Source organism: Caenorhabditis briggsae (assembly GCF_000004555.2).
Source record: "Caenorhabditis briggsae complete genome, chrI, whole genome shotgun sequence".
Taxonomy (NCBI): domain Eukaryota; kingdom Metazoa; phylum Nematoda; class Chromadorea; order Rhabditida; family Rhabditidae; genus Caenorhabditis; species Caenorhabditis briggsae.
The window spans coordinates 8,319,756-8,343,397 of NC_013489.2; the positions used below are offsets into that span (position 1 = coordinate 8,319,756).

Sequence of the window (23,642 nt, forward strand, 5' to 3'; positions counted from 1 at the left end):
AGCAGTTGAGACATGTTCTGAACCGAAAAGAAATTCACGATGTCGACGAAATGTCAGCTGACTTGGAATCATTTTCCTATAAAGCAATGCAGGTAGTAAGACGAGAAGAGCAGCTGGAAAAAGAAAACGATCAATTTCTCAGTGAAGCCGTGACGTAAGTCAATAGAGAATTTGGCTCGAAATCGGAAACGATTACAGATCTCTCAAAGCAAAACTGAGGCCAAAAATTGAAGAGCTGGTCAGAATAAATCATCTTAGCTGCTTGAAAAAAGGTGATGTTTTTCGAAAACCAATGGGGGGGGGGGGGTGTGAATAAAAGAGGAAAATGGGAACGTACATCGGTTTCTTTAAGTTTTTCTTTGGAAAACATGTTGATAGAATTGTTAAAGTGCGGGGGTACTATACGGAAGATGCAATAATAAAATATGGAAATGTGATCGTTCCGATCATATCATACTAATAAACGGTATTTTTGAAACTTTAATCCGATCACGACTCCTACAGGACCAGTTCCTTTCACCTTAGTTCGGATATATGGGTGTGAGCAACTAAAAGAAGAGGAACATCGGAATAGAGAATAACAAAACAACAAAACTTACCAGAAGATGAGGAGCAACTTTTTTGTTTAAAAATAGTGAATAAAAAGTAGGGGGAAAATGAGAAGCCGCTTCAGCGACAGTTACACATATTGATCATCACAGACACAGAAATGATGACGGGGAAAGAATTTGGAGGCGGAAAAAGAGGGATGAAGTGGATAATTTGAAAGAATGACTAGGTGAAATGACAAATGGAATATGCTATTTTTGCGTTGAGACTGCAGGGTTATTGTGCTTCCTTCGGCGTCTTCTGAAGCAGCAGCATTTCACTTCGCCACTCAAATTGTCGCCGGCAGCAGTTCTTCCTTCCGTGTTTCTGCTTTCTTCCACAGCTTCACCAGCATTTGAATTGATAACCTGAAACAACTCGGAAATTGAAAAGTGCTAGATTATATTTTTAATGTTATAGGGAAATCCAATTGCCTTACCTGTGTAGATCCGAATTGGGCATGAGCTGCAGCTTGACTGACTTTCAGTTCTCCGCGATCTAGAAAGTATTATTAATACAACCATATTTGTAAAGTTATTATTCACCAGTTCTCTTCACATCCTTAGACTCTGAAGTATGGAGCGATCCTGATGGGGTTGACTGGAAAAATACAACTTGAGAGGCTGTAGAATAAATAACATTATCTTACCACGTTGTTAAGCTTTGGGGTCCAGTCAAATTCATAGTCATAAGATGCACCCAACCGATCGAGGACAGATTTGAAGAGGTTATAACAGTAATCGTAATCCGGAGTTTCGAAGAAGTCAAGGCGACGAGCATAACGAAGGTATTGAGAGAACTCATCCGGGAATCCTTCACAGAGAACTTCAACAGCAGTCTGTCTCTTTGTGTCTCCAATCTTTTGATATCTTTCCTTCAATGTATCTGCCTTCAGTCCTTGCCATGGGAGGCTTCCTCTCAAGAAGTACATAAACATATGTCCGAGAGCTTCGAGATCGTCTCGTCGCGATTGTTCTTTTCCGAGATGTGTGTTGATGGACATGTACCGTGCTGTACCCGTGAGAGATTTGTGCTCTCTGTATGCGATGTGCTTTCCTGAAAATTAGTTCATTGCAGATTTCTCGAGTAAATTTTATAGGGTGTACTACGAATCAAAACTTACCAGTGTCGCAATCAATGTATTCCTTAGCAAGTCCGAAATCAATGATGTGAAGAACATGCTGTTTGCGTGTGGAATAACGTCCGATTAAGAAGTTTTCTGGCTTGACATCGCGGTAGATAAGGTGTTTTGTGTGGACATACTCGATTCTGCGGATCTGAAAATTTAAATTATAAAATAAAGGTGTTGTTAATAAACGGTTTCTGTTAAAATATACCGTAAACACTCTAATAGAACGCCACCCGAATAGTCAAACTTGAGCCCATGTATCTCATTTTCTGCGATATCAAAAAGCGGTTAACTAATAAAATGTTGCTGACATCATGATAAACATTTTATTAGTTGACAACTTTTTGATATCTTCCAAAAGAAGTGTGTTATATAGGCTCAAAGTGGACGGTCCGGTGGTGCTCTATTAGAGTGTTTACGGTAAGTGATTTAACACTGTTATTACTCACAAGCTGCATAGCCACCATGGCTACTGTTTTCAGGGAGAAGTGACGATCACACAAATCAAACAGGTCTTCGAGTGAGTGTCCTAACAATTCCATCACAAGCGCATTGTATTTACCACACGGTCCGAAGTAGTGCACTTGAGGCAAACCCTCTGCAACCGGGGATTCTGTTGGCGTTAAAACATCCGTAAGTTGATTTCTCTTACCTGCTTGTCCGAGCAATTTGTAAAATCGATACTCAAGATGTAACTGAGGCGCTTTACTTTTCATAGGTTCCAGTTTGATAGCTACATGTTCATTATTGTATAGGTTTTTTCCGAGTCGAAGTTCGCCGAAGTTTCCACATCCAATCTTTTTGCCGACCTAAAAATTTCGTTAAGTTATTAATGCGATATGATATAAAACAATCACAAAATAATTTATGTCCATGCCTGAATAATTTTAAAAAATTGGTTTTTCTAGTATTACCGAAACAGTAGCGCCCAACTCAGCTGTTTTCTAAAGTAGAATTCGTCACCAAAAGAATATTATAAAGTTTATCGAAATTCTGCGTTAGATTCTACATTAATATCTTCAAGAATACGGTTTCAATGATACTGTACTTTAAAATTTTTGTTAAAAAAACTAGCTCACCTTGAAATTGGGTCCAACCATGAGCACACCCTGCGAGTTGGTGGTACTCGCCGAGGTGGCTGAGTTGCTCCCGCGTGTGTTCGTCATCGCGGAAGGTGCCCAGTGTGAGAGGCCAGATAGGATCGCCTGACGAGGCCGCGTCGACGTCGACACCCGTCTGAAATTGTGACATTAAAAATAATTAGCTTTGAAGATCAACAAGCGGAACGGGACGAAGCGAACTGATTATTTAGTCAACACAAGTCAAGAAAAACCAACCAGAAAACAGGACGAAAATTATAAAACGCAATACCATATGTTTATGCAAACCAATACCCGCGATTTTGTAGAACGAAAACAGCAGGTTCAATTGTATCTCACCAAATCACAACTTAGGACCAAAGAATCTATCATGTACGCAAAAACTAGGGTAGCGATAACTCCACAAAATTTTCTTGTACTGTTTTTTTCAGTTTTGTATCACCCATTCATGTTTTTGATTTGTTGTAGGTGAAAATGTAGGTGGACACAATACATCCACCGAATCGAGAAGGAAGAAGAAAAGAAAGGACGAGGCGGACGGTGACATCGACTATTCTTATCAGAACGAAAAGAAACGAAAAAAGAAAGGCGTGCTCCATCTATCTTTCGCTCTCTCAGTCATCATGTGTCTTACTAGACCGATATAATAGATACTACTCATATGCATTGTGGATAATCCAAAATTCATAACTCAGAGAGAAAACAAATCGAACATACTCGCAAAATAACTTTCTGTTTGACTCAGTTTTGAAAAAAAAATACTCGATCAAGGGAAAAAGGCGTAAATAATTCACCAAAATTCTACATCTGCTGATTTATTATTTTTTTTTTCATAATAGCCGCAGAGAGTTTTGAACAATAAAATTTGAATTTAAATATTGATCGGTGGACACCGGTTGAACAGTATAAAACATACATCGAAATAAAAAAAAACTGTGTGATAAGGAAAAACGAACACACTCCCACACACACACACACACACATACCTAGATTCGACGGAAGGGTGTTGAAGGGAAAAGCGGCCGAAAAGAGGAGAACGAGAGGAGATAGAATAGGGATTGTGGAGTAAGAGAGGTAGAGGGTGGTGGCACAGCGACCAAATTGAAAATCGATAAAATTGAGTCGGGGCAGTGGGTATGTGTTGAAGAGGCGAGCGCATTGGATGTGCCTGCGTCTCCTTCACATAATCCGCATCTTTTTTCGCGACGATGAAATGAAGGAGATGATGAAGATGAAGCCACTTTCTTGAAGACGACGACAAAACACCAAATTAATCGAGAAAGAGGAATAGGCATTACATTCAAGGCCAGGGGCGAAAAATGAGTCACTCGGCAGATAGCAACAGGAACCGTGCAGCAGAGATAGTAGGAGCAGTAGCCGAGCGGACGAAAAAAAAAAACAACAGAAACCGAGAGAATTCAGTACACTATCAGTACAGTAGGAATGCCAATTCGGTAACAAGAAGCGAGCACTAGGAGATTAAGCACGCAAAAAGACAGCATTCAGAACTAATTTCGCGCTTCCAGAATATTTGAAACCTGTCTGACGATGATTCGCGGCTTTTGTTATTATCCATTCTAAGGAGAATCATTCTGAATCAGCGATAGCTCCCGTGGATAGAACTTTTTCAACGGACCATCGGTGGTAGTGCAGTCACCTGTTTTTCAGAAAGAGATACCGTACGAAAATGAAGTTTATCAGACACAAAGGACATAGTTAAAAGAAAATATGACAAGCAGGAGGGGAAGAAAGTTAAAAAGTACGATGGACGGATATGAACAGATAGGAACAGAAAAATAAAGAGTGTAAAACATTTGATAAAAATCAATACTTGTGAGTTGAATACAAGCGTTGGTTTTCGTTTTTGCAAGACTTCAAACACGATGACTCAGGCATCAGCAAAAAGTGGAAATTTCAAAGTGTTTTGATATTACTGTGATATCGTATCAATACCCTTCTTTTGTAAAGAATATTACTCTTAAAACGGACTGGGTAACTTCAGAGGAACGTTCTCCGCATAGGAAGCGTTTTTGCACGATTTTTTCGCTTTTGTGAATTCAAAAAAAAAGTTGTATGTACTATTGAACTACTTTATGAAAAAAATAACTACAGCAGCAAACATGATAAAGAACTGGGAAAGTATAGTTAGTCATTAGAACAACTTGAAGCTTAGTTACTCCTAGACCTGGAAGAGATCACCGCCAAATACACGCGGATGGCTGCGGAAAGACAAGAGAAGAAGTGCGGAAGGAAACCACTCGAAACAGAAACGCGGAGCGTAGACTCTTCAGTTGATTACGACGCACAAGGCATATCCATCTAGTTCACACATTTTTTAAAAGTTAGCCAAGAGTAGGACAATAGACCAGAAGGAATTGAGAAACGATATATCACTATACGAAAAATATTGTTGCTGAAAGTTTCATGGAGTGTCCAAAATACAGATCGTTGCTCTAAGATTTTTGGCAACCGCTCAATCGTTTCCGGTTGAGCTGTTGACAAAAACACGTATTTCTATTCTAATTGCTCCCGGTGAGGAGAATTTTATGGAGTTTACCTAAGTATACAACAAAACAGAAGATTCCATGATTCAGAGAAAAAAATATAGTCTGTGAATAGCTTTTCCCCTACCTACAAAATTAAATTGGCAAGAAAAAATGTCTTATGTAATTTTCGACACAACAAGAGCCTGACTTTCCTGCATTTGTCTATTTGTCGTCATGTCATTGTCGAATAGGATTTTCGATCAATCTGGCTGACATATAAATTGAGGAAGTCATTGACGGGGATGAAATGGAAGTTAAAGAGAATATCAAAGAGCTAAATATAGAAAATGTATATTTATAAGCAGGTTGATAGGAAGTATCTCGACGTTTAGTTGAAAAAATAATTTAAGGAAATAATAACTCGCAAAGTTGTAAGTCAATGCTTCTAAATATCTTTTAGTAAATGCATAACATACATTTTTCATAGAAATATAATTTAGAAATAAGAATCTAACGCACACTATTGCCGGAGCTCTTTTGAAGGTTTCGCGACGAAAAAATTGTAAAATTGCATTTTTAGAGCGCGCAAGGAAGGTTTCCGACTCAATTTTACAAGTTATCAGAAAATTATGTTGCTTTATATAAAATAACTACGAAAAAAACGAGCATCGCTGTTGAAAAATATCCGGAAACGGAAGATGTCGGACGTCGAAAACGAACGCCAATTTAAAAAAAAAAGTGAACCGCAACGCGAGCCGCGCCGCTCTGCCAGCGTTTTCGGTTTCTCTCGTCTCGAACACAACGGCGGCGGCAGTAGCAGCACAGACACCACACACAGACAAATCGGACGCCTTTTCTCTGCGTTTCTCTGTTCCTCACACTATTCTTTGGGCTTTCGAGAGACGCAGACTCCTCCCCCGGCGCCGCATTTCAACAACTATTTTGTGTGAGAGAAACGAAAAATAAGAAAGTGTTGTTTACTGCTGGTATCTTCTGGGTCTCCCCTATCCCGCAATAAAACAAATAGAGCATTTAAAATCCCTCAATTATCGGTATTATTCACACTTCATGTTTTTGAACAAAATACCTATTTTGAAAATTACTGAAGATCATTAATAACTCTTCAATTGCATCGAGAAAAGAGAAGATCAAAAATAAACGTTGCTTCAAATCATCCAAATCGGGAAGTCTAAACTCCATAATAAAAACGCAATACAGTATTCGATTCCATCAGTAAATAAGGCATATCGTGTTTACACACTCTAATAGAGTGCCAACCGACTTTTCATTTTTAGCCCATTTCTCTCGGTTCATGTGAAAGATATCAGAAAGTAGTGAACTGGCTTAATGTTTTTGACATTCTGATAAACATTTTGCCAGTCGACCAGTTTTTAATATCTTTTACAGGGAATGAGATATGTGGTCCCGAAGTTGACGGTTTGGTTGGCACTCTATTAGGATGTTTACGGTAACTTGATAACTTATATTTCAGTTTTACCTTCAGTTCAGTATAAAGATTTTACCCTTAAATTACGATCACTGTTTTTTATATGAATTTTTCACCCTGTTAATTGAGAAATCTTTGCAAAAATAATTACGGTATAACTGTGACGTGATATTTTCATAGGACCCATATTTTGAAATGGCCTTTTTTAGGACAGAGATGAGGAATCAATTCCAGATAAATATATCATTTTTCAATGAGTCCTAAAAACGTGTGACGATAGAGTAGGAAAAATGATAAATTATTCAGGAAGACATTCGAATCTCTAGCTCCAAGGAAATATATCAAATTGATAAGAAAAAGAAGATAGAAGTGCCTAATCCAGCAGTCTTCAATAACCACTCGTGTTAACAAATATAAAATTAGAAGAAAGATTAGGATAGGCTGAATCCTCGATCAGAGAAATTCATCTTCTCTTATTCGTGGGGCTTATACTCTCTTCTTCTTCTCCTCAGAATACATATTTGATAGGAGGGGAAGTTTGATTTGCTGCCACTCTCCAGCCCTTCTTTTTTAGAGAATCGAATGGGGATGATGACAACAAAAGTTCATATGACATGAGCAGGCATTGGAAATAGGCATTTCTCAAAAGTATCCTAGATTTCTTAAGTTGCATGAAGCCCCAGGCAGATGCAGTTAGGTACTTCATAATGTGATATTTTGAACAAAGAATTTGTTGAGAGCATAGGAAAACATGTCTGAACCAATCAAGCCGATAACAGTCGTTAGGTTATTTCTAACGAATTCAAATTGACTAAACTGAAGATGAAGTCTAAACTAAGTGTGGAGTCATCGGATAAAAACAAGGAAGAAGTAGAAGATGCGCCCTGCGTGCCAGTGTGCACGACGCCGGAAATAAATGGAGAAGAGCAAGAGCATGAAAAAGAAGAAAAAGAAGAAGAGCATCCACCCACAGAAGCTATGGAAGGGGAGATATGTTTCGGGGTTGAAAATGCATCTAAAAATGAGGGAAAGGGCGTGAAATAGCGGAAAGACGAGCTTCTCGCTTTCACGCTTTCTGGGCGGTTCAAAGAGCGCTTGATGGGATGACTATCGGTCTCCGGGGACTAAAATGAAGAGTCTTCTGGATGAAAATCGAGAAGAAAAATAGAAACAGAAGACAGATTTTAGTTGGAGCAAGTGCTGCAGTTGGAGTACAGATGTGACAAAATAGAAACCGGAAGCCATGATTTGAGATCTACATATACCGTCAAATTCGAAATACAAAGATCACTATTTCTTATGTCTTGATTTTGTCATAATAATTTTTCGAATTCGGGTATTGACAATTACCGTAACCTCTGTAATAGAAATGTCCTCTAACTTTTTACTTTGAGCCAATTTATCTCGGCTCCTGTCAAAGATATGAAAAAGTGGTCCACTGATAAAAAGTTTATCATAATATCAAAAACATTTTATTCATTGAAAAATGTTTGATATCTTGCGCAGAAAGGCACTTCTGTTACAGGTTGTATACACTTGTCATCTGTAAAACAATATCAGTTCTTAAACGGTTCAATAACTACAGTATCCTAGTACATATATTGCAAAGAAATGCTGAAACTACGTTCTACTAGTAAATGGCTCCGTTCTTCTCTGTCAGCTGATCAGAAATAGAACTCAGGGATGGAGATAAATACGGGGTAGAACATCGTACACATCTTTTCTTTCTTTTTTTTTCTTAGTAAAGGGTTGTCTTTGTTCACACGAATAATTTATTGTTTTCTGGAGACAGTGGCCCACCTCGTTTTTCTTTTTTTTTTCCCCCTTTCTGTTTCTTCAGTTGGAAAGACCGGCAGGGAATCGAATAATTAATGATGGCAGGTAGCGGTGTTAGAGTAAAAGAAGAAAGATTGAGAAGAGATATGGAACCAGGAAGGCGTGGATCACGAAGCATTAATATTTAAATTATGACCTAAATATGACTTCCGAGAGATTCATTAGTCATCATATAAAAAAAAATGCACTTAAAAAAAAGATAGTCAAATTCGTTTACAAGGGGTCCCCGAATTTTTGGATCCCTACTCGCCATCTTATTAACTTTCATCGGCCTTTTTTGTAGTTTTAGTATATATTTTTTGAATTTTTCCGCAATAAAATTAGGTAAATATGTACATAACTTTTAAAACATTTTAATGCAATACAAAAAAAAAATACAAGTTTATTCATCGATAGATTTCGTTTTAGTAAGATTATCTTCTTCCGTTCGGATGGATCCACGACTGGAACTCTTTTCTTCATCTTTACTACTCTGCAAATAAACTCCAAGATGAAAACGAAGCAGAGCAACTTCAAACTATTACCTTTCCAGTTTTCTTGATGGTTTCCAATGAATCGTTTTCAGACTCATCCATACTATCCGAAAAACTCGAATCACGCTTTCTCGACGGTTCGTCAGACAACGTCTTCTTCTTTTTCTCCGAAACAGTTTTAGTAGAGTTGGATGACTGAAAGTTTTTAAAAAATCAGAAAGTCTTGAGAGAAAAAGTCCAAACTTTTTGCTCAATTTGAATTTCTTTTTGCTTTGAAGAGCGGTTGATGGCATCTAAAACTTTCCAAACGCTCTTCTTACTAACCAGCTTTTACTTACTTTGTTGTGAATTTCGATCTGTCTTGATTTTCTCATCGCTCAAAGTTTTAGTATGTGTATCAATGCTATCCAGTCCTTCATCTTCTCTAGTTGGTTGACATCCAACAACTTTTGGAACATCACTTGATTTCTTTGTACTTCTTGCAGAGTTTGTGATTCTCGGTTTTGATGATTTTTCTTTTTTACTAGGACTCTTCGAATACGGTTTTTTCACATTTCGAGCCTATAATTTATACTTTAAAAAAGACAATTTGAAAAGCGTAGAGTTACTGTAGTTCGATTTTTCCCGCATAGAGCCATCAAAATAGAGAGAGTGAGAACAGCGAAAAAATTGAAAACAAAATTATCTGAAGAGGAATTGTTTTATGGAAAAATCTTCTATTTAAAACAACCTACCGAACATTTTTGTATCTTCAAAATATTTGGACAAGATGAAGAAAAATGGTGAAATGATAATAATTGAATTATTGCTGTTTTAATGATAATGATTTTTTGTTTCTTTTTTGCTGATTTTCACGGAAGACCAACACTCTGGGTAGTGCTAAATGACAGCTGAACAGGAGAAAACTAGTGAATGACTGCTTGTTGGAATCCGGGAGAACCGACGGGCCGTTGACGGACCATCGGAACTACTTGGAAAACCGACTTAAACGTTCAGATTGAAAATCAGCAAGAATACAAATTAAATATCATACTTGCACTAGATTATAGAACAATGATAGAAGTTATTTTTCATCACGTCGAACCACCTCAAAAATAGGTTATTAGAAAATTGCTAAATGACAGTTAAAGAGGCTCTGGCGAGTCGATGACTGTGGACCGAGAGTTTGCATATGGAAAACTTGGTTAAAATTACTTTTTTAATTATTACATCAGAAAAGTCACAGAGGAGTCTGGGAATCTGAAAAAATGCATTATGCTGGATGACAGTCAACAACGTTCTTTCACCAAATGATGGGCACATGTGGAAGGGGACTGCTGAAAAGAGAACACTCGGCAGTCCAAATAATTTTTGTGGATTGTGTATTCTTTTCAAAATAACTACTCCGATATTTTTCAAATTTGAATTTTTAGGAAAAGAAGAAGAGAAACCAGTCAGTGCATCTTCGACTGTCAGTCATCCGTTTTTCACCAACCCAGCCTTAGATTCTAATTTTTGAATGAATGATTCTAATCACGCATTTTTTAGATTCCCAGACCCCTCTATGGCACATTACGACATTTTAAGAGATACATATTTTTTCAACCAAATTTTGCATTCTGCAGAGATTTTGCAATTTGTGGTCAGCTCATCAGTCATCAGTGACCAGTCAGTGCCTCTTTGACTTTCATGTAACAGTCGTTTAAGAATCTATTTTTTGAGATGGTCTGATGTGAGAAAATTAGCTTCTATGTATCTTTATTCTATAATCTGTTATGAGCATGAAATATTGTTTTCAGACTGATTTCTAATCAAAACGTTCAAGTCGGCTTTCCATGGAGTTCAGCTCATCCGTCAACAGCCCGTCGACGGTTTTCCCTCATTATCATTTGTTCAGCACTGTTCGAATAGTGCCCCTTTATTTGTGCTGTGCTATTTTCTTGGAACTTAAAACTATGTTTTGTTATAATCTTTCCGATGCAAGTCTATATATGATCTATAAAAAAATAAGAGAAAGTTTATTGATAAAAAATGTGGTTCCAAACACGAAACCCGTCAATTAGCACCTTGAGCGTACAACATGAGCAAACACGTATTTACATATAACACAGTTTACAATTTTTCACAGAATGGATGAACTGGATATGAGAAATTTTGAAAATCCATTTGAAGGCGAGGAGGTCTTTCTGATGTCAAATAACCAACAGACAGCGATGTATTCAAAGCACGGGCGGTCTCGATTCCACAAACGTTAACCAATTGTTGGAGAAGACATACCCGCATCTTAAAAATGGTTTTAAAGAGGACCAATGAAGATTTGATACTCACTTTTTTGAACGAAAGGCATTTGGATCCTTCTGCATAATTTATTAATTTCATAGTGTCCGTGAACACTTGCTCCCGATTTTCATTCATTGATTTGACAGTTTGGATCGCTGAATTGTAGACCGAATTGATTTTGTTGTTCACTTTCTCTCGAAGGATTGAATATTCGGAAATTTCCTGGAATCACAACTTTTGGGAAATGTATTCACTTCAAGCCTTAAATGTTTTAAATAGTACCCTAACAACTGAAATAGAAGGGCCTTCTGGTTTTTAACTTTGAGCCCGATTATCTCGATTTCTGTCAAAGATAAAAAAGCTGTCAACTGATAAATGGTTTATCATAATATCAAACACATTTTGTTAGTTGATCACTTTTTGATATCATTCACAAAAACTGAGATAAACTAGCTCATACGTCACAGCGTGGGGAACCTCATATCACAGATTTTACGGTAAGTCAATTTGAGGAAAAAAACAATTTCCAGAGTTACAAAGATTCTATAGTACTGCTTCAGATAAACAACGGAAGCGGAGAAACTAACTTTTTCACATGCACCAATCCATTTGTCAGTTCTTCCGAGACACGGATAAACGTCTGTCGCATAATCCTCATCAACACATTCATGCTCAAACATTTGTCTAAAAAGGGATTATTTCTCGACTATACTTTTCCACTAATCTTGCCTATTTCCTCCATCTTCCATTAATTCTGCTATCCTTTGGTTCGTTTTCTGTTCTCCTTCATACTGTAATCCACATTCGAGTTGTTGTTCATGTTTTGCGCATGCCTATGAAATTAATCATTGGATATTTTTTTCAAAAATAAGAAGTTCGCTCACAAAGTTGACAACTTTTTTTATATCAACAGCTGGAAGAGTAACAAAAGATGCAAAAAATGGATTGAGTCCGGTTTTTTCGAGAGCATCAGAATCTGATTTTCTATAACTTCTCTTCACAATATTCTTATCAATACTAGCAATCAGCTCGTCATCGATTGAGTTGCACTTTTGTAGTCCATCGAGATACAGAAGTTTTCTGAAACGATGTGAATAACAAAAAAAAAACATTTGAAATCTGGAAAAATGATTACTAGAAAACGTATATCATCATAAAGTCTTTAAATATACTTCCGGCTCACCGGATGCGAATCATTTAATATTTTTGGAATTCATCCTGAATATGAAAAATGTTATGCATCATTCTGTCAACTCCAACTTTATGTTATTATCAGAAATCGTGTAATCTAAATTCAAAAAAATAGTCAACAATACTAATTCTCTTCCATTTATTCTAAATTCAGATTCTGTAACTAAAATGGTTGTTATTTTTGTTCTCTATTCAGATGATGAATTATAGTTTTTGATTCTTCTGAACTTTATCGTCACAGAGACCAAAAACGTTCAGCTAAGAATAAGCGAAGAGAAAAGTTGGTCATTCGACATAAACTTTTGTTTCCTCTCTCTTTTATTCTCATAACCAGATTTTCCTCGCTTATCAACAATCAACCTCTTGTGGTCACCCCGTTCTGTCACAGGAAGTTATATTTTCTGGTGTAAATTCTTCACACTTTTTTCTTTTTTTTATTGTTTGACAAAGGGCATGATTTCGAGATGAGAGAGTGATAACGTCACGAGACTCCGTTACGAGATTACTATTTTTAGAAAGCAATTTATCAAATGAAAGTTCAAAAATAGACACACACACATACCGATCTCTTTCCGTTAATCCATCAGACTTTATTGCTTGTGAGTAGACGTACCGGGCTGAAAAATGGAATTCGATTTATTCTGGAAACAAAGAACGGATTATCGCATGTTCAATAAACCTAGAATGGGATTACGAGTTCATTAGTAACCTATTTATTGGGGGAAAATCTGACACTGATCCTCTTTGAAAACCCTTTCTTACTTGAAGTTTAATCTTTTTCAGCATTCTGAATGGCAAACAGAGATGAATGATATAATAATTTAGTGTTTTCCTTATCTCTTTTTTTTCAAGTATGGCTTGATTTGCATTTGGATACATCGAGTGTTTCCCTACTCTCTAATCTCTCCTTTTATCTCTGCTTCTCTATTCCATTCGTCACTCTTTCCATATTTCTGATAGAAGCGTTAGCCATCTCTTCGAGTCACTTTTTTTTTCCTTAAAACAAATTTTGGGGGTTTTTCTCTAGCTTCGATATTACGTTTTCTTAATTTGTCATCTTCTATAGAAACAATTAAAACTGAAAAAAATGACAAAAGTGTTACAGCCCATCACATTACTTATTAGATTCTGAGTCAAAACTTCTTTAAACAATAGATTCTTTGCAGGATAACCACTGATTTTAAGTGTATTTTCGACTTTGATAAATGTTTTCAAAAATACTACCGCGAAACCTTCAATAGAAGAGCCCCTAACTTCTGACTTTGAGCCATTCTTTCTGGGTTCCTTCCTTAAAGATAAAAAAGTTGTCAACTGATAAATGGTTCATCAGAATATCAGAAGTGTTTTGTTAGTTGACAAATTCTTGATATCTTGCATAGGAATTGAGATAATTGAGCTCGAACTTGACAGTGTGGGGGCCCCTCTATTACAAGGTTTTAAGTATATTTTCTTGAATCAACCGTAATCTCTCACAAGGGAAGGTTTTTTAGACAACGGTTGAGAATTCGCTCAAAATCTGCATACTTATAGTTTAAGACATGCTCTATACGATGCCAAAAAAATTTTTAGCCCGTTCTCACTCCCAGGCCGAAAAACTTTGTCTGAAAATTTGGGTGACTCATTAGGATTGACTATGCTGGTTCGACCCCCACTGTGGTAAAACTTTTTTTGCCTTTTTCGAAACTAATTTTTGATTCCAAGTTTGCCCCCCTAGGCACTATATGACATTTTTTGATTAATTTCAAAAGTTTTCAAAGAAAAAAAAAGATTTCATGAGAGTTTGAGGATAATATAGATAATGGTCTTTTCGGCCGGTTCTTACATCCTCGTATCGTTAAAAACGAAAATTTCAGTCTCTGAAAGTTGCTCAATTTTGCTGTTTTTGATGTAGAGTACTGTCAAATCGATCACATACAAGATTCTTACCTAGATTCTTACCTAATAGCTATTTCTATAGGTTTCAGTTAAGTTCAAGCGATATTTCAGAAATTAGGAACTGTCAAAGTTCTAACAACAATCAGATTTTATATATTTTTTTGAGCCCAAAGACAACATTGGGCTGAAAAAAATTGTCAGAATGCTATTTTTATCGTTTCTGAATAATTGGAACATTTTTTCGCACTTTTCAAAAAATCATTTTCAAAGTGTGGGAGACCCCATGGTGATTTTTTTCAAAATTTTTCAAAAAAAAAATTTTTTTTGAAAATGTTTAAAAGTTACTTTAGAAGATAGAAAAATGTCCAAAAATGAGTTTCGCACTCAAGCAAATCCTGAAAAACTAATTTTTAATCTCGAAAAATTCCTGTTTTTTTTTTTCAAAATTTAATACTAAAAGCACTTTCAGAGACCATATTTCGGCTCCTTTTGAGAACGGGCTGAAAATTTTTTTGGATTCGGATTCAGCATGTTCGAAAGTACCTTTGTACAAAATTTGAGCGAATTCTCAACCGTTGTCTGAAAAACCTTCCCTTGTCAGATGTTTAACTTTTCGAATATTCTTTCAACGATAAACTAAGCTACTATAAAATAAAGTTTCCAGAAACCACAAAACTCACCTTGAATTCCGATGATTCTGGCTCTTTCGATTTGCTGACCAGTGGCTTTTTGCCATGCAAGAAACGAAGAAGCTGATTGACAAAATCCAACAAAATAAAGGATGAAAAGAAGGCGAATCGACCAGTCAGCACCGCCACCAACACAGATCGAAGAGCGCATCATTATCCAAACGTCTTCTTCTTCTTCCTCTTCTCAACACACAACTGACACTCGTATATATCGACAAAGGAGGGCGGTTCAATGCCCGCCCCTTGTTGTAGCGCCCGCAAATGGAACACTCCAACTTGTACCTTCACGACATACTTCTGCACAGCCCACTATTCAAAACTCGACGAGCAGCTCTTCGAGCCGTGAAATGCGTCGTCCGTCTTCAAATGCAACATTCACTTCGGATGTTTTGAGAAAACCCGTTCAGATAACTGCAGACCCTCGAGTCTATAAAGGATCTGTTTTTGCGAATCGAAGATTGGCTCATGATAGAGTAAGTATGAAAAAGTTCCCGATTCAAAAAAGAAATCAGAGTGAAAACTCGTATTCCGCAAAGACCAAAATCATCGTTTTCTTTTCCGGCTCGACAAGCAGAACAAGTTGAATTAAAAGAGAAAAAATATCGAGTTGGAGTGATTCGAGAACAGCTGAATACGATTCTGCCACGTGTTCCTGTACCTAGAAAATCGAACCCGCCATCCTCGCTTCTCCCAGCTTTATCCTCAAAAACGTAAGTCAATCGAAAATTGTGTTACATGCAAATTCATTGGCTCTCGTCACGCAATGCCTACTTCCGGACAACAGCCACTTTATATTTGTGAATTGATGTCTAGCAGAAAAAGAAGTGATGGGCTGTTTTGATTGCTTAAAATACGTTTGAGATATATTTTGTATATCTCATTGAAAGAAAAATTCCCATCCTAATCTGCTTAACAAATAAATCGAAAAAAAAACAAGATTGGTGGAAAATTTGCATTCGATTTTTTAAAACAATAACAAAAAGTTTACTCGGTCGAAATTCAAATTTGAAAGTGTGTCAACTTTTGAAAAATTACAAAAATATACAGATTAGCGGTAAACTGTGTCAATCTGTTTATGGAAATTTGAATCAAAAAGCAACATGTTTTTGTTGTGGCCTGTTTTTTTTTCCAGGATTGCCGATCAAAAGTTCGAAAACAAAAAATCATTTTTCCAGAATCGAAAACGGGCCCAAAACGGGTCCTGGCAGGCCCTGACTTAGTTCCTTTCAGGATTACAATTCTTAGACCGACTAAATTAGATATTATAGAACTTGTAAGAACTTTTCAGACGGTTCACATCAACATATCTACCTGAAATATCTTCAAGAAATGGTTCAGCTCTTTGTGTTTCAATTGACAAAACCCGTGGATCAAAATCGTTTGCTGCTGCCAAATTTATGCCTGTTCCCAGTACAAAACCTGGTAATACTAGTATGGTATCGAACCATACTTTTAATATAAAAAATCGGTTCCAGGAACAACCCAACAACTCGCCAAAGACTCTAGTCAGTTCCCAGTCAAAGTTGTTGTCAACTTTGAACAAGCTCCAGCACCTGATCTTTATGGAAAAACTTCGATTCGAAGACATAGTAAATACGGGGTCCAATCACAAACTGCAACTCCTCCATCGTCTTCAAGGCCAGTGTATCCAATTGTGGACAGTGGAGTTCAAACGGATGATGTAACGTTCTGAACCGTATTCCATTTTATAGAACTAAAACTTTCAGAGTTTCGATCAACAATTTGAAGATTTGGTTAAGGAGTTAGCCAACTCTGCAATTGAGATGGCGACTATTAATCTAGAGGTTAGAATTGATTCTCTTTCAGTGGAAAAACGGAAATTTTAGGCCGAGAACACTATAAACTCAATGCGGAAGACTGCGGAAGCGACGGAGCATGAGCTTCGGGCGGTCGCGCGGAAACAGAATATAGAGTCGGCTGAATGGAAGAGAAAAATGGATGAAAAGGTAATATAGCTCAAGTTTTGAATAATGCAACTTTACAAAGCATCAAAACAGAAACACATTGGAAAACGGAATGCACAGAAACATTTGTTGAAGATTTGAATAAATTCAGAAGTTGCTGAAATATGCAATCTAACAAAAATAGTTTAGAGGGTGGCGTATAAGTACTCGGACTAAAAAAGGATATATCTTTAGACATTATTGAGTTGGAAGCACGAAAATTGATAGAAGTGTGATTATCCGTTTGGTTCAAAGCTACTAAAAATTTGAAAGCGATTCCCCAAGTCTAGGTATTGTTATGATTGTACAAAGGTTAACTATGTAATGTTTCTTGCACGCCGTCGTGATTTTCATGATGCCACTTGGACAAGCGATAATTCAGCTCAAACTTTATCAAATATTTTGAAACTTGGGTAGTTAACTGATGATTTATTTGCTTTTCTGCACTCTAGAATTGAGCCCAGTACAACGTTTTTCTCAAGCTTAATGCTAGTACAAATTTAAGTCCGGGTAATTATGAGCCACCCTGCGTATGATCATAGTAACAAGATAATTCATATTGCTAAAATCGGTTTTCAGGAGGCTTGTATTATTGAAAAACAGTCTCTTAATTTTTATATTCCAGGACAACGAACTAGAAACTTGGAAACAGCAAGAAGCAGATGCACGAGAAGCTCAATTGTTAGCGCAAGCGACTTATGAGGAAATAACGCGAAGAACTCTAAACAATTTGCAAATAATGGAGAGAAACTCAAAGCGATCGATTGGGTTAGACACTAGAGATATAGTGGCAACGAAGGAAAAACTAGTAATAGCTACAGCAGGTTTGTTAGATTACTGTATAATCCGTTGAAATTTATTTCTTCCAGACGTTGAGAATGATTTCTTGCCTTTTTTATTCAATAGTGCTGAACAATCATATAAGATTCATATGCTTCAGACGAGAGTTAATTGCTGTGAGAACCTTTACATATGTCAACATCGAAATAATTTTGGAATTTCAGCTTTACGGTCCAATCAAAGAAATTATCGCCAAGAAAGAGTAATAAACAGTATAATTAATACCCATTTTTCCATCTGAATTTTCAATATTCATACAGTTTTTATTTGATTTCTCTAGGTTTTTGAATTCATGTTTATCAGTTCATGAACAATCATTTCAACTTGAAATAAACCCATTTATCAGGCTATTTAGTGACTGTTTCTATGAATTCTCGAGACAAAAAGTAAACATTTTTTCTCTCTCGAGAGGTTTTCTCAAAGAAAAGCAAACGAAACGATTTTCGAGTTAAAAAGAACGATTTTTGCATTTCTCACAGTTTCCCGATTTGTTGACAACAGTGAAATCTATTTTTCCCATAATGAACCATATCAATTTGCCCTTGATTGTCTCTTCTCAATCTTGGAAATTGTATTTCGAGACCCAGAGACAATACACAGTTCTTGCATCTTTTTCTCTTCTCATTCTTTTTTCTCTCTAGTGACGAGTGGCTATGAATCATTCACAATCACTCTTTTCAGTTGAAATTTCCCATATATAATATATTGCTTTTTCTTTATTTATTTCATTTCGATTTCAGAATAGCAATGTTCGTTTCCTACCGTATCCTCATACTTTTATCTTTGGTTGTCACTATTTTTTCATTAGAGTGCTATACGGGCTTCACTTATTTGAAGGCTCAATCAGTTGGTTGGTTTTTGTGTTTATGAAGGTTTCTAGTTATGAATTTTCCAGGAACATCTAAAGAAACATGCTCTTCTCCAAATGATTACTGTTATAATATGACAGCAGATCTGACATCATTAAATAATGTCAAAAAAGGTGGTTGCTCATCTACAAGATGTATTGTAAGTAGTTATTATATTTTTGTTCCAAGACGTTCTTTTGAAAGTAGGGATTCCACAGGTAATGCGGGGTTGCCGAAAGGCGTGCCAACGGCGGCTGAAGATCTAAGAATTGCCTGTAACTTGTCTTTAAGCAAATCGTTAAAATAGTTGTGACAAAAAGTATGGAAGAAAAACATTGGTAATCGATCTATCCTGAGGTTATAGCCCATTCTCAAATCTTCAGCCGCCGTTCGTACGCTCTTCGACAATACCGTCTTACCTGTGTATTAAATCTACAAGAACCTATCAGATTAAGAATTCTGTAGCTCTCTGAAATGAAGACAATCATTTTTGAAATATTTTGTCTATTCCTTGATAATCAACATACATTAAGATCGCTCGAAACAAGTGCGTGACTCAATCGGTCGGTGGGACTCAACTCCAGTTCTGTTGTTGTAATACTGGTGATCTTTGCAACTCAAAACTGACTGTAAGAAAAACATGTTTTATTTTTCTCTCAAATAAACCGAATTCAGAACATGAGTTTCTTCGAGAAAACGAAACAAAGAGCCAAGGATTTTCTGGACATGCTCAGAGGATGAGACAAATTTATTCAATGCACCAATTGAATAATAAAAACTTTTATCTTTTCTTTCCGGCAGATACGAGTCCTTTGAGCACTGACAGCCCTCGATCAAAAAGGGATCCAGAATCCTGGAAAAAGAAAACATTAAAATTTCCAAATCTTTATTTCAGCTACATATTTAGTTTGGAAGTCATTAAAAACCTTTTGGAAAAGGGGTTTCTTGATTTTTCTGGTTCAAAAAAGTTCAAAAAAAAAATCGGAGCCGTGGGAGAGAAACTCCGGTGGTTGTGGCGGGAGACAATTACCGTAACCCACAACGACAATTACCGTAACCTGAAAATATATTTATTTTCCGGATTTATTTTCTTGTTTTTCATTGTTTTCCGCCCAGCATTCTGTTATTTTCCCCAAAAAGTCGGGTAATATAAATTTCTGATACTGAACAAATTTAGCTAAATATCACAAAAATAGATAATCTATCCGGAAAATGAAAACAATTGTTAGTTTACGGTAGTTGTCGTTGTTTGGTGACAACCTTTGGTGACAACCACTTGCGTTTCTTCTTCACAACTAAGATTTCCTTGTACCAGAATAACATATCTTCTTGAGAATAATATATCTTCTTGACATACCGTAACAGCTCCCCCATTGCATAGATCTCCTGTGTTACAGCAACAAAAAGTCAGCTGTTGTCCGGAAACGTTTTGATCGAAACATTTATTAGCATGAAACTGAAACCTACGTTTTTTTTTGAAAGTTAAACTGATAGGAATTACCTGACAGATTACGGTATTGCAACCCGCTTTCTGAAACTTGCTGAATGACGAAATATCAGCAGTTCCGTTATAACAAAAGTCAGTTTCCTTTCCGCATTCTTTCGTTTCCGTTCCTATTGTGCTACCTATGGTTTCTATGGCTCTTTGTGTTAGAAATCTTGAAACCTACCTTTCATAATTGAATATCCTGTATAGCATTTCAGAACACCTTGTGAGATTGGAATAGTCAAGAAAAACACAAAAAGAACACAAAGATGATTCATGATAATATTAAGAGGAGTCGAAGACGGAAACCGACTAAAATGACCAAAAGTGACCCTTTTTGTTTGTCACTTCTTCTTCTCATCAGAGGAAGTTTCATCTTTTTTTTCACGTCTCTTTCTCAAATTCGATTCTTTATCAATGTGTCACACCATATCACAGGGGAAATCAATTTTTATCTTTAATAGTAACAAATGGAATCAACAAGCCTATCACTATAATCGAAAAAAAAAACAATCGAAAGACACTAGTTTTCGTGAAAATCGAAATTATATGGCTTCTTGTCCATCTCTGGCAACCCGATATCATCGAAGGTGTCGAAAATCTCCGGACCGTATATCACGTTTTCTGATTTGAGATACCTGAATTATCAATTATATATCATATTCAATTAGTTATTTCAACTCACCTATAGAGCGATTTAATATGTCTGTTTCTTTGTAGCATATCACTATTTCCAACTAGAACGAACTGTCTTTTAGCGCGAGTGATGGCAACGTTCAATCGTCGAGTTTCCTTCAAAAAACCAATGGAACCTAAAAAAATAATGAATGTTCTAATCACATGGTCAATTTCACACCTTCATCGTTGTCTCTGACAAGACAGAAAATGATTACTTCGCGTTCTTGGCCTTGAAAGGCATCAACTGTATTGACGTCAACCCGGAAACTGATCGAATTACGCAACTTCTCGATCTGAAATGGATCTTTATAAAGGGTAGTTCTAGACACAATCAAACGAACCTGAGAATAATATGGAGCGATCACAGCAATATCTTTTGGATTGACACCTACATCTGTTACTAATCGAATAACGTAGTTCGAAACAACATTGAGCTCTCCTGGAATGACGTGGAATTGATTCAGAACAAACACTAAACTACAGACCTGTATTTGAATATGAGTTCGAATCAAAACTTTCTTGAGATCGGTCTTCGAAATTCTTCATATCAATCATGAATATTGGTTTGTTAGCGATATAATTCGTTGGAATCTTCGGATAAATATCACGGAGAGTGATATCAGAAACACTGGAGTGTGCTGTCAGTTGATTATTGTAGAAGTGCTCATTCGACCAATGCATTATCTTCTCGTTCATACGATACTGTTCATTTAGCAAAATGTTGATATTATTTTTAGCGAATTCCTCTGCTAGTTTTTCCATTAATGACATGCCGAAATTCGCACGCACAGCCCTGAATATCACTATTCCCAGTTACGAATAACCGTATCTAGCTCTCACTTATCTGATAAAACAATGGCGGGTAACTGTTTCTGATCTCCGACCAACACCAGCTTCTTACACGTCGGCGTTGTCAGAGCGGGCACCCAAGTCGAGGGCTCTGTGCATTGAGCTGCTTCATCAACGATCATCACATCCGCTTTCCAGTCGTATTCTGGCAGCTTCTGAATCGAAGATGTTCCGAGGGTTGAGAAAATGGCCCGTCGAGGTGCATAAATACTTTGGTAAATCGAACAGCGCAGTTTCATGCATTCGTATGCCATAAGCTTGGTCGACTGACCTTTCTGATTGCTTCTCATCTGAAATTAGACATTGACTTTAGTTTATCAGGCTGATATTACTGAATGAAAACTGTTGCATATGAAAGCTTACAAGTTCTTTTTCCATAGTTTCAAGCTTTGCTGTAGATGGATGATCTTGAAACTCATCCCGCGTATTGTTTAGAATACACAGCTCTGAAAATTCAAGAAAGGTTGAAGCGAACCCAATGGCAGAGTAAAACTAGGCCAACCTTTTTGGACGGTTTCTGGGGGGATATCTTGGCACATTCTACGTCTCACTGCATCCATGGCATTCTGTACTGCGACGTGAGTTGGAGCGCATATCAGAACTCTCTTTTTCTTCTTCAACAACTGATGTACAATTTCCGCAATAACACGAGTTTTTCCTGTCCCTGGTGGACCTTGGATACAAAGAAGATTCCTCTGTGGGTTGAGAGCAGCGGATACTGCGGCTTGTTGACTAGGATTCAAGGTTTCTGGTAGGTTGTTCAATTTCCGATCTTTAGAAATATTTGTTTCGTAGCTATATGAATCATATTTGAATACCATGAATCGAAGGCATCGGGATAGTTCGATAAGCGAGATTGATTAGGTGAACACTGTCACTCGACAGAGTCGTTGGGTCTCTGCAAAATTTGGATTTAACTTGGCAGCAAAGCAACTCAAGAAGCTTACTTTAGAATACCTTTTATGAATCTCAGTGCTCCACCATTGGCTGAGGGAGTCAGAACGAATGTTTCTATTGCCGGATCAATCGCATTGTTTTCATAGGCGCAAAATTTGATTAGGTTATATTTCAGACCAGCGATATGACCTTCAGTAACTTTTTTCAGTACCCCGTCCTCGTCGATTCTATTCAAAGAAACTGGGATTCCATTCCTGAGCCATCTAGCTGATGAAATTGTATCACCCGATAGCTCAACAACATTCCCGCAGGACACATCGTAATACTGTGAATTGACGACCAAGTTGCCGATACAGCATCCTCTTGCTTCGATTTCTTTCCAATTTGACTTGTTCTGAATCATTTCGTTCAGCTGAAATTTTATTTGAAATTTCTTGGATTGCTTTGCTGATGGAATACCTTTTCATGTTGGGAATCTACTTCTGCATCGAGCAGTTTCGGCCAACTTTTCAAGTTTTCCCAGAATTTCGGAGTGAGAGAGATTTTATTTTTAGGGGTTTTCTTTAGTACTCGTGAAACCTTCAGCAGTTGACTAGTTTTTGAGAAGTGACATTGTGACCCATAACTTAGAAAACACCCAATGTTTCTACTTGCATACATTATTGTTTCTGACTATGTACGTTCAAAGTTTATGTACATTTTCACAAAAACTGCTTTTCGGTCACTTTTCGCGAAAAAAATGTTTCTCTCAAAACTACGAATAGAGCGCGGTTACATCTTCTGCGCACGCGACGCGCACGCATCGCCTCCCACGTTCGTTCCGACACTTTTGATTTTTGCTGTCTGTCGGTGTTTTATCTCAATTTCAGTGAAAAGTTTCTTGATTTTCTTGATTTTTCTTCAAACATGGGCAAGCTGGAGCAGTTTTAATCTCTGAAGTTTATGCAAACAGTTTTGTATCGGCGCGTTCGTTATAAATCCTGAAATATTCCTTGTTTACCTGTTCG

The 23,642-nt window shown here is 36.9% G+C and overlaps 7 protein-coding genes across 7 annotated transcripts; 2 read left to right on the top strand and 5 right to left on the bottom strand.

The window, feature by feature from the left end:
• Window positions 1-800: 800 nt before the first annotated feature.
• Window positions 801-2,968, bottom strand: Cbr-csnk-1 (the record flags this gene model as incomplete). Its single annotated transcript, XM_045238431.1, has 8 exons — window positions 801-956; window positions 1,028-1,086; window positions 1,134-1,188; window positions 1,238-1,644; window positions 1,712-1,865; window positions 2,167-2,526; window positions 2,715-2,734; window positions 2,797-2,968. 8 exons carry the CDS (start codon window positions 2,966-2,968, stop codon window positions 801-803), a joined length of 1,383 nt encoding a protein of 460 aa, XP_045094791.1.
• Window positions 2,969-3,803: 835 nt separating this feature from the next.
• CBG25297 lies at window positions 3,804-4,531 on the bottom strand (the record flags this gene model as incomplete). Its single annotated transcript, XM_045238435.1, has 2 exons — window positions 3,804-3,994; window positions 4,501-4,531. The coding sequence occupies 2 exons, from the start codon at window positions 4,529-4,531 to the stop codon at window positions 3,804-3,806; spliced, it is 222 nt and encodes a 73-aa protein (XP_045099258.1).
• A 4,437-nt stretch (window positions 4,532-8,968) lies between these two features.
• On the bottom strand, window positions 8,969-15,224 carry CBG12214 (the record flags this gene model as incomplete). The annotated part of the gene is made up of 13 exons (XM_002639814.1): window positions 8,969-9,058; window positions 9,111-9,226; window positions 9,398-9,620; window positions 9,668-9,744; window positions 9,794-9,867; window positions 10,269-10,298; window positions 11,155-11,321; window positions 11,367-11,540; window positions 11,906-12,002; window positions 12,048-12,151; window positions 12,203-12,437; window positions 13,072-13,126; window positions 15,065-15,224. 13 exons carry the CDS (start codon window positions 15,222-15,224, stop codon window positions 8,969-8,971), a joined length of 1,602 nt encoding a protein of 533 aa, XP_002639860.1.
• Window positions 15,225-15,420: 196 nt separating this feature from the next.
• Window positions 15,421-18,083, top strand: CBG25298 (the record flags this gene model as incomplete). Its single annotated transcript, XM_045238441.1, has 7 exons — window positions 15,421-15,550; window positions 15,648-15,783; window positions 16,362-16,754; window positions 16,803-16,878; window positions 16,921-17,040; window positions 17,663-17,851; window positions 18,042-18,083. 7 exons carry the CDS (start codon window positions 15,421-15,423, stop codon window positions 18,081-18,083), a joined length of 1,086 nt encoding a protein of 361 aa, XP_045099259.1.
• Window positions 18,084-18,624: 541 nt separating this feature from the next.
• Window positions 18,625-19,760, top strand: CBG12212 (the record flags this gene model as incomplete). The annotated part of the gene is made up of 3 exons (XM_002639813.1): window positions 18,625-18,727; window positions 18,773-18,859; window positions 19,621-19,760. 3 exons carry the CDS (start codon window positions 18,625-18,627, stop codon window positions 19,758-19,760), a joined length of 330 nt encoding a protein of 109 aa, XP_002639859.1.
• On the bottom strand, window positions 19,244-20,489 carry CBG12211 (the record flags this gene model as incomplete). Its single annotated transcript, XM_045238448.1, is given in 5 exon segments — window positions 19,244-19,333; window positions 19,452-19,535; window positions 19,983-20,072; window positions 20,083-20,351; window positions 20,396-20,489. The coding sequence occupies 5 exon segments, from the start codon at window positions 20,487-20,489 to the stop codon at window positions 19,244-19,246; spliced, it is 627 nt and encodes a 208-aa protein (XP_045094792.1).
• Window positions 20,490-20,734: 245 nt separating this feature from the next.
• CBG12210 lies at window positions 20,735-23,038 on the bottom strand (the record flags this gene model as incomplete). Its single annotated transcript, XM_002639811.1, has 10 exons — window positions 20,735-20,849; window positions 20,897-21,023; window positions 21,068-21,182; window positions 21,231-21,328; window positions 21,375-21,682; window positions 21,730-22,028; window positions 22,102-22,184; window positions 22,241-22,510; window positions 22,557-22,636; window positions 22,686-23,038. 10 exons carry the CDS (start codon window positions 23,036-23,038, stop codon window positions 20,735-20,737), a joined length of 1,848 nt encoding a protein of 615 aa, XP_002639857.1.
• Window positions 23,039-23,642: the final 604 nt, after the last annotated feature.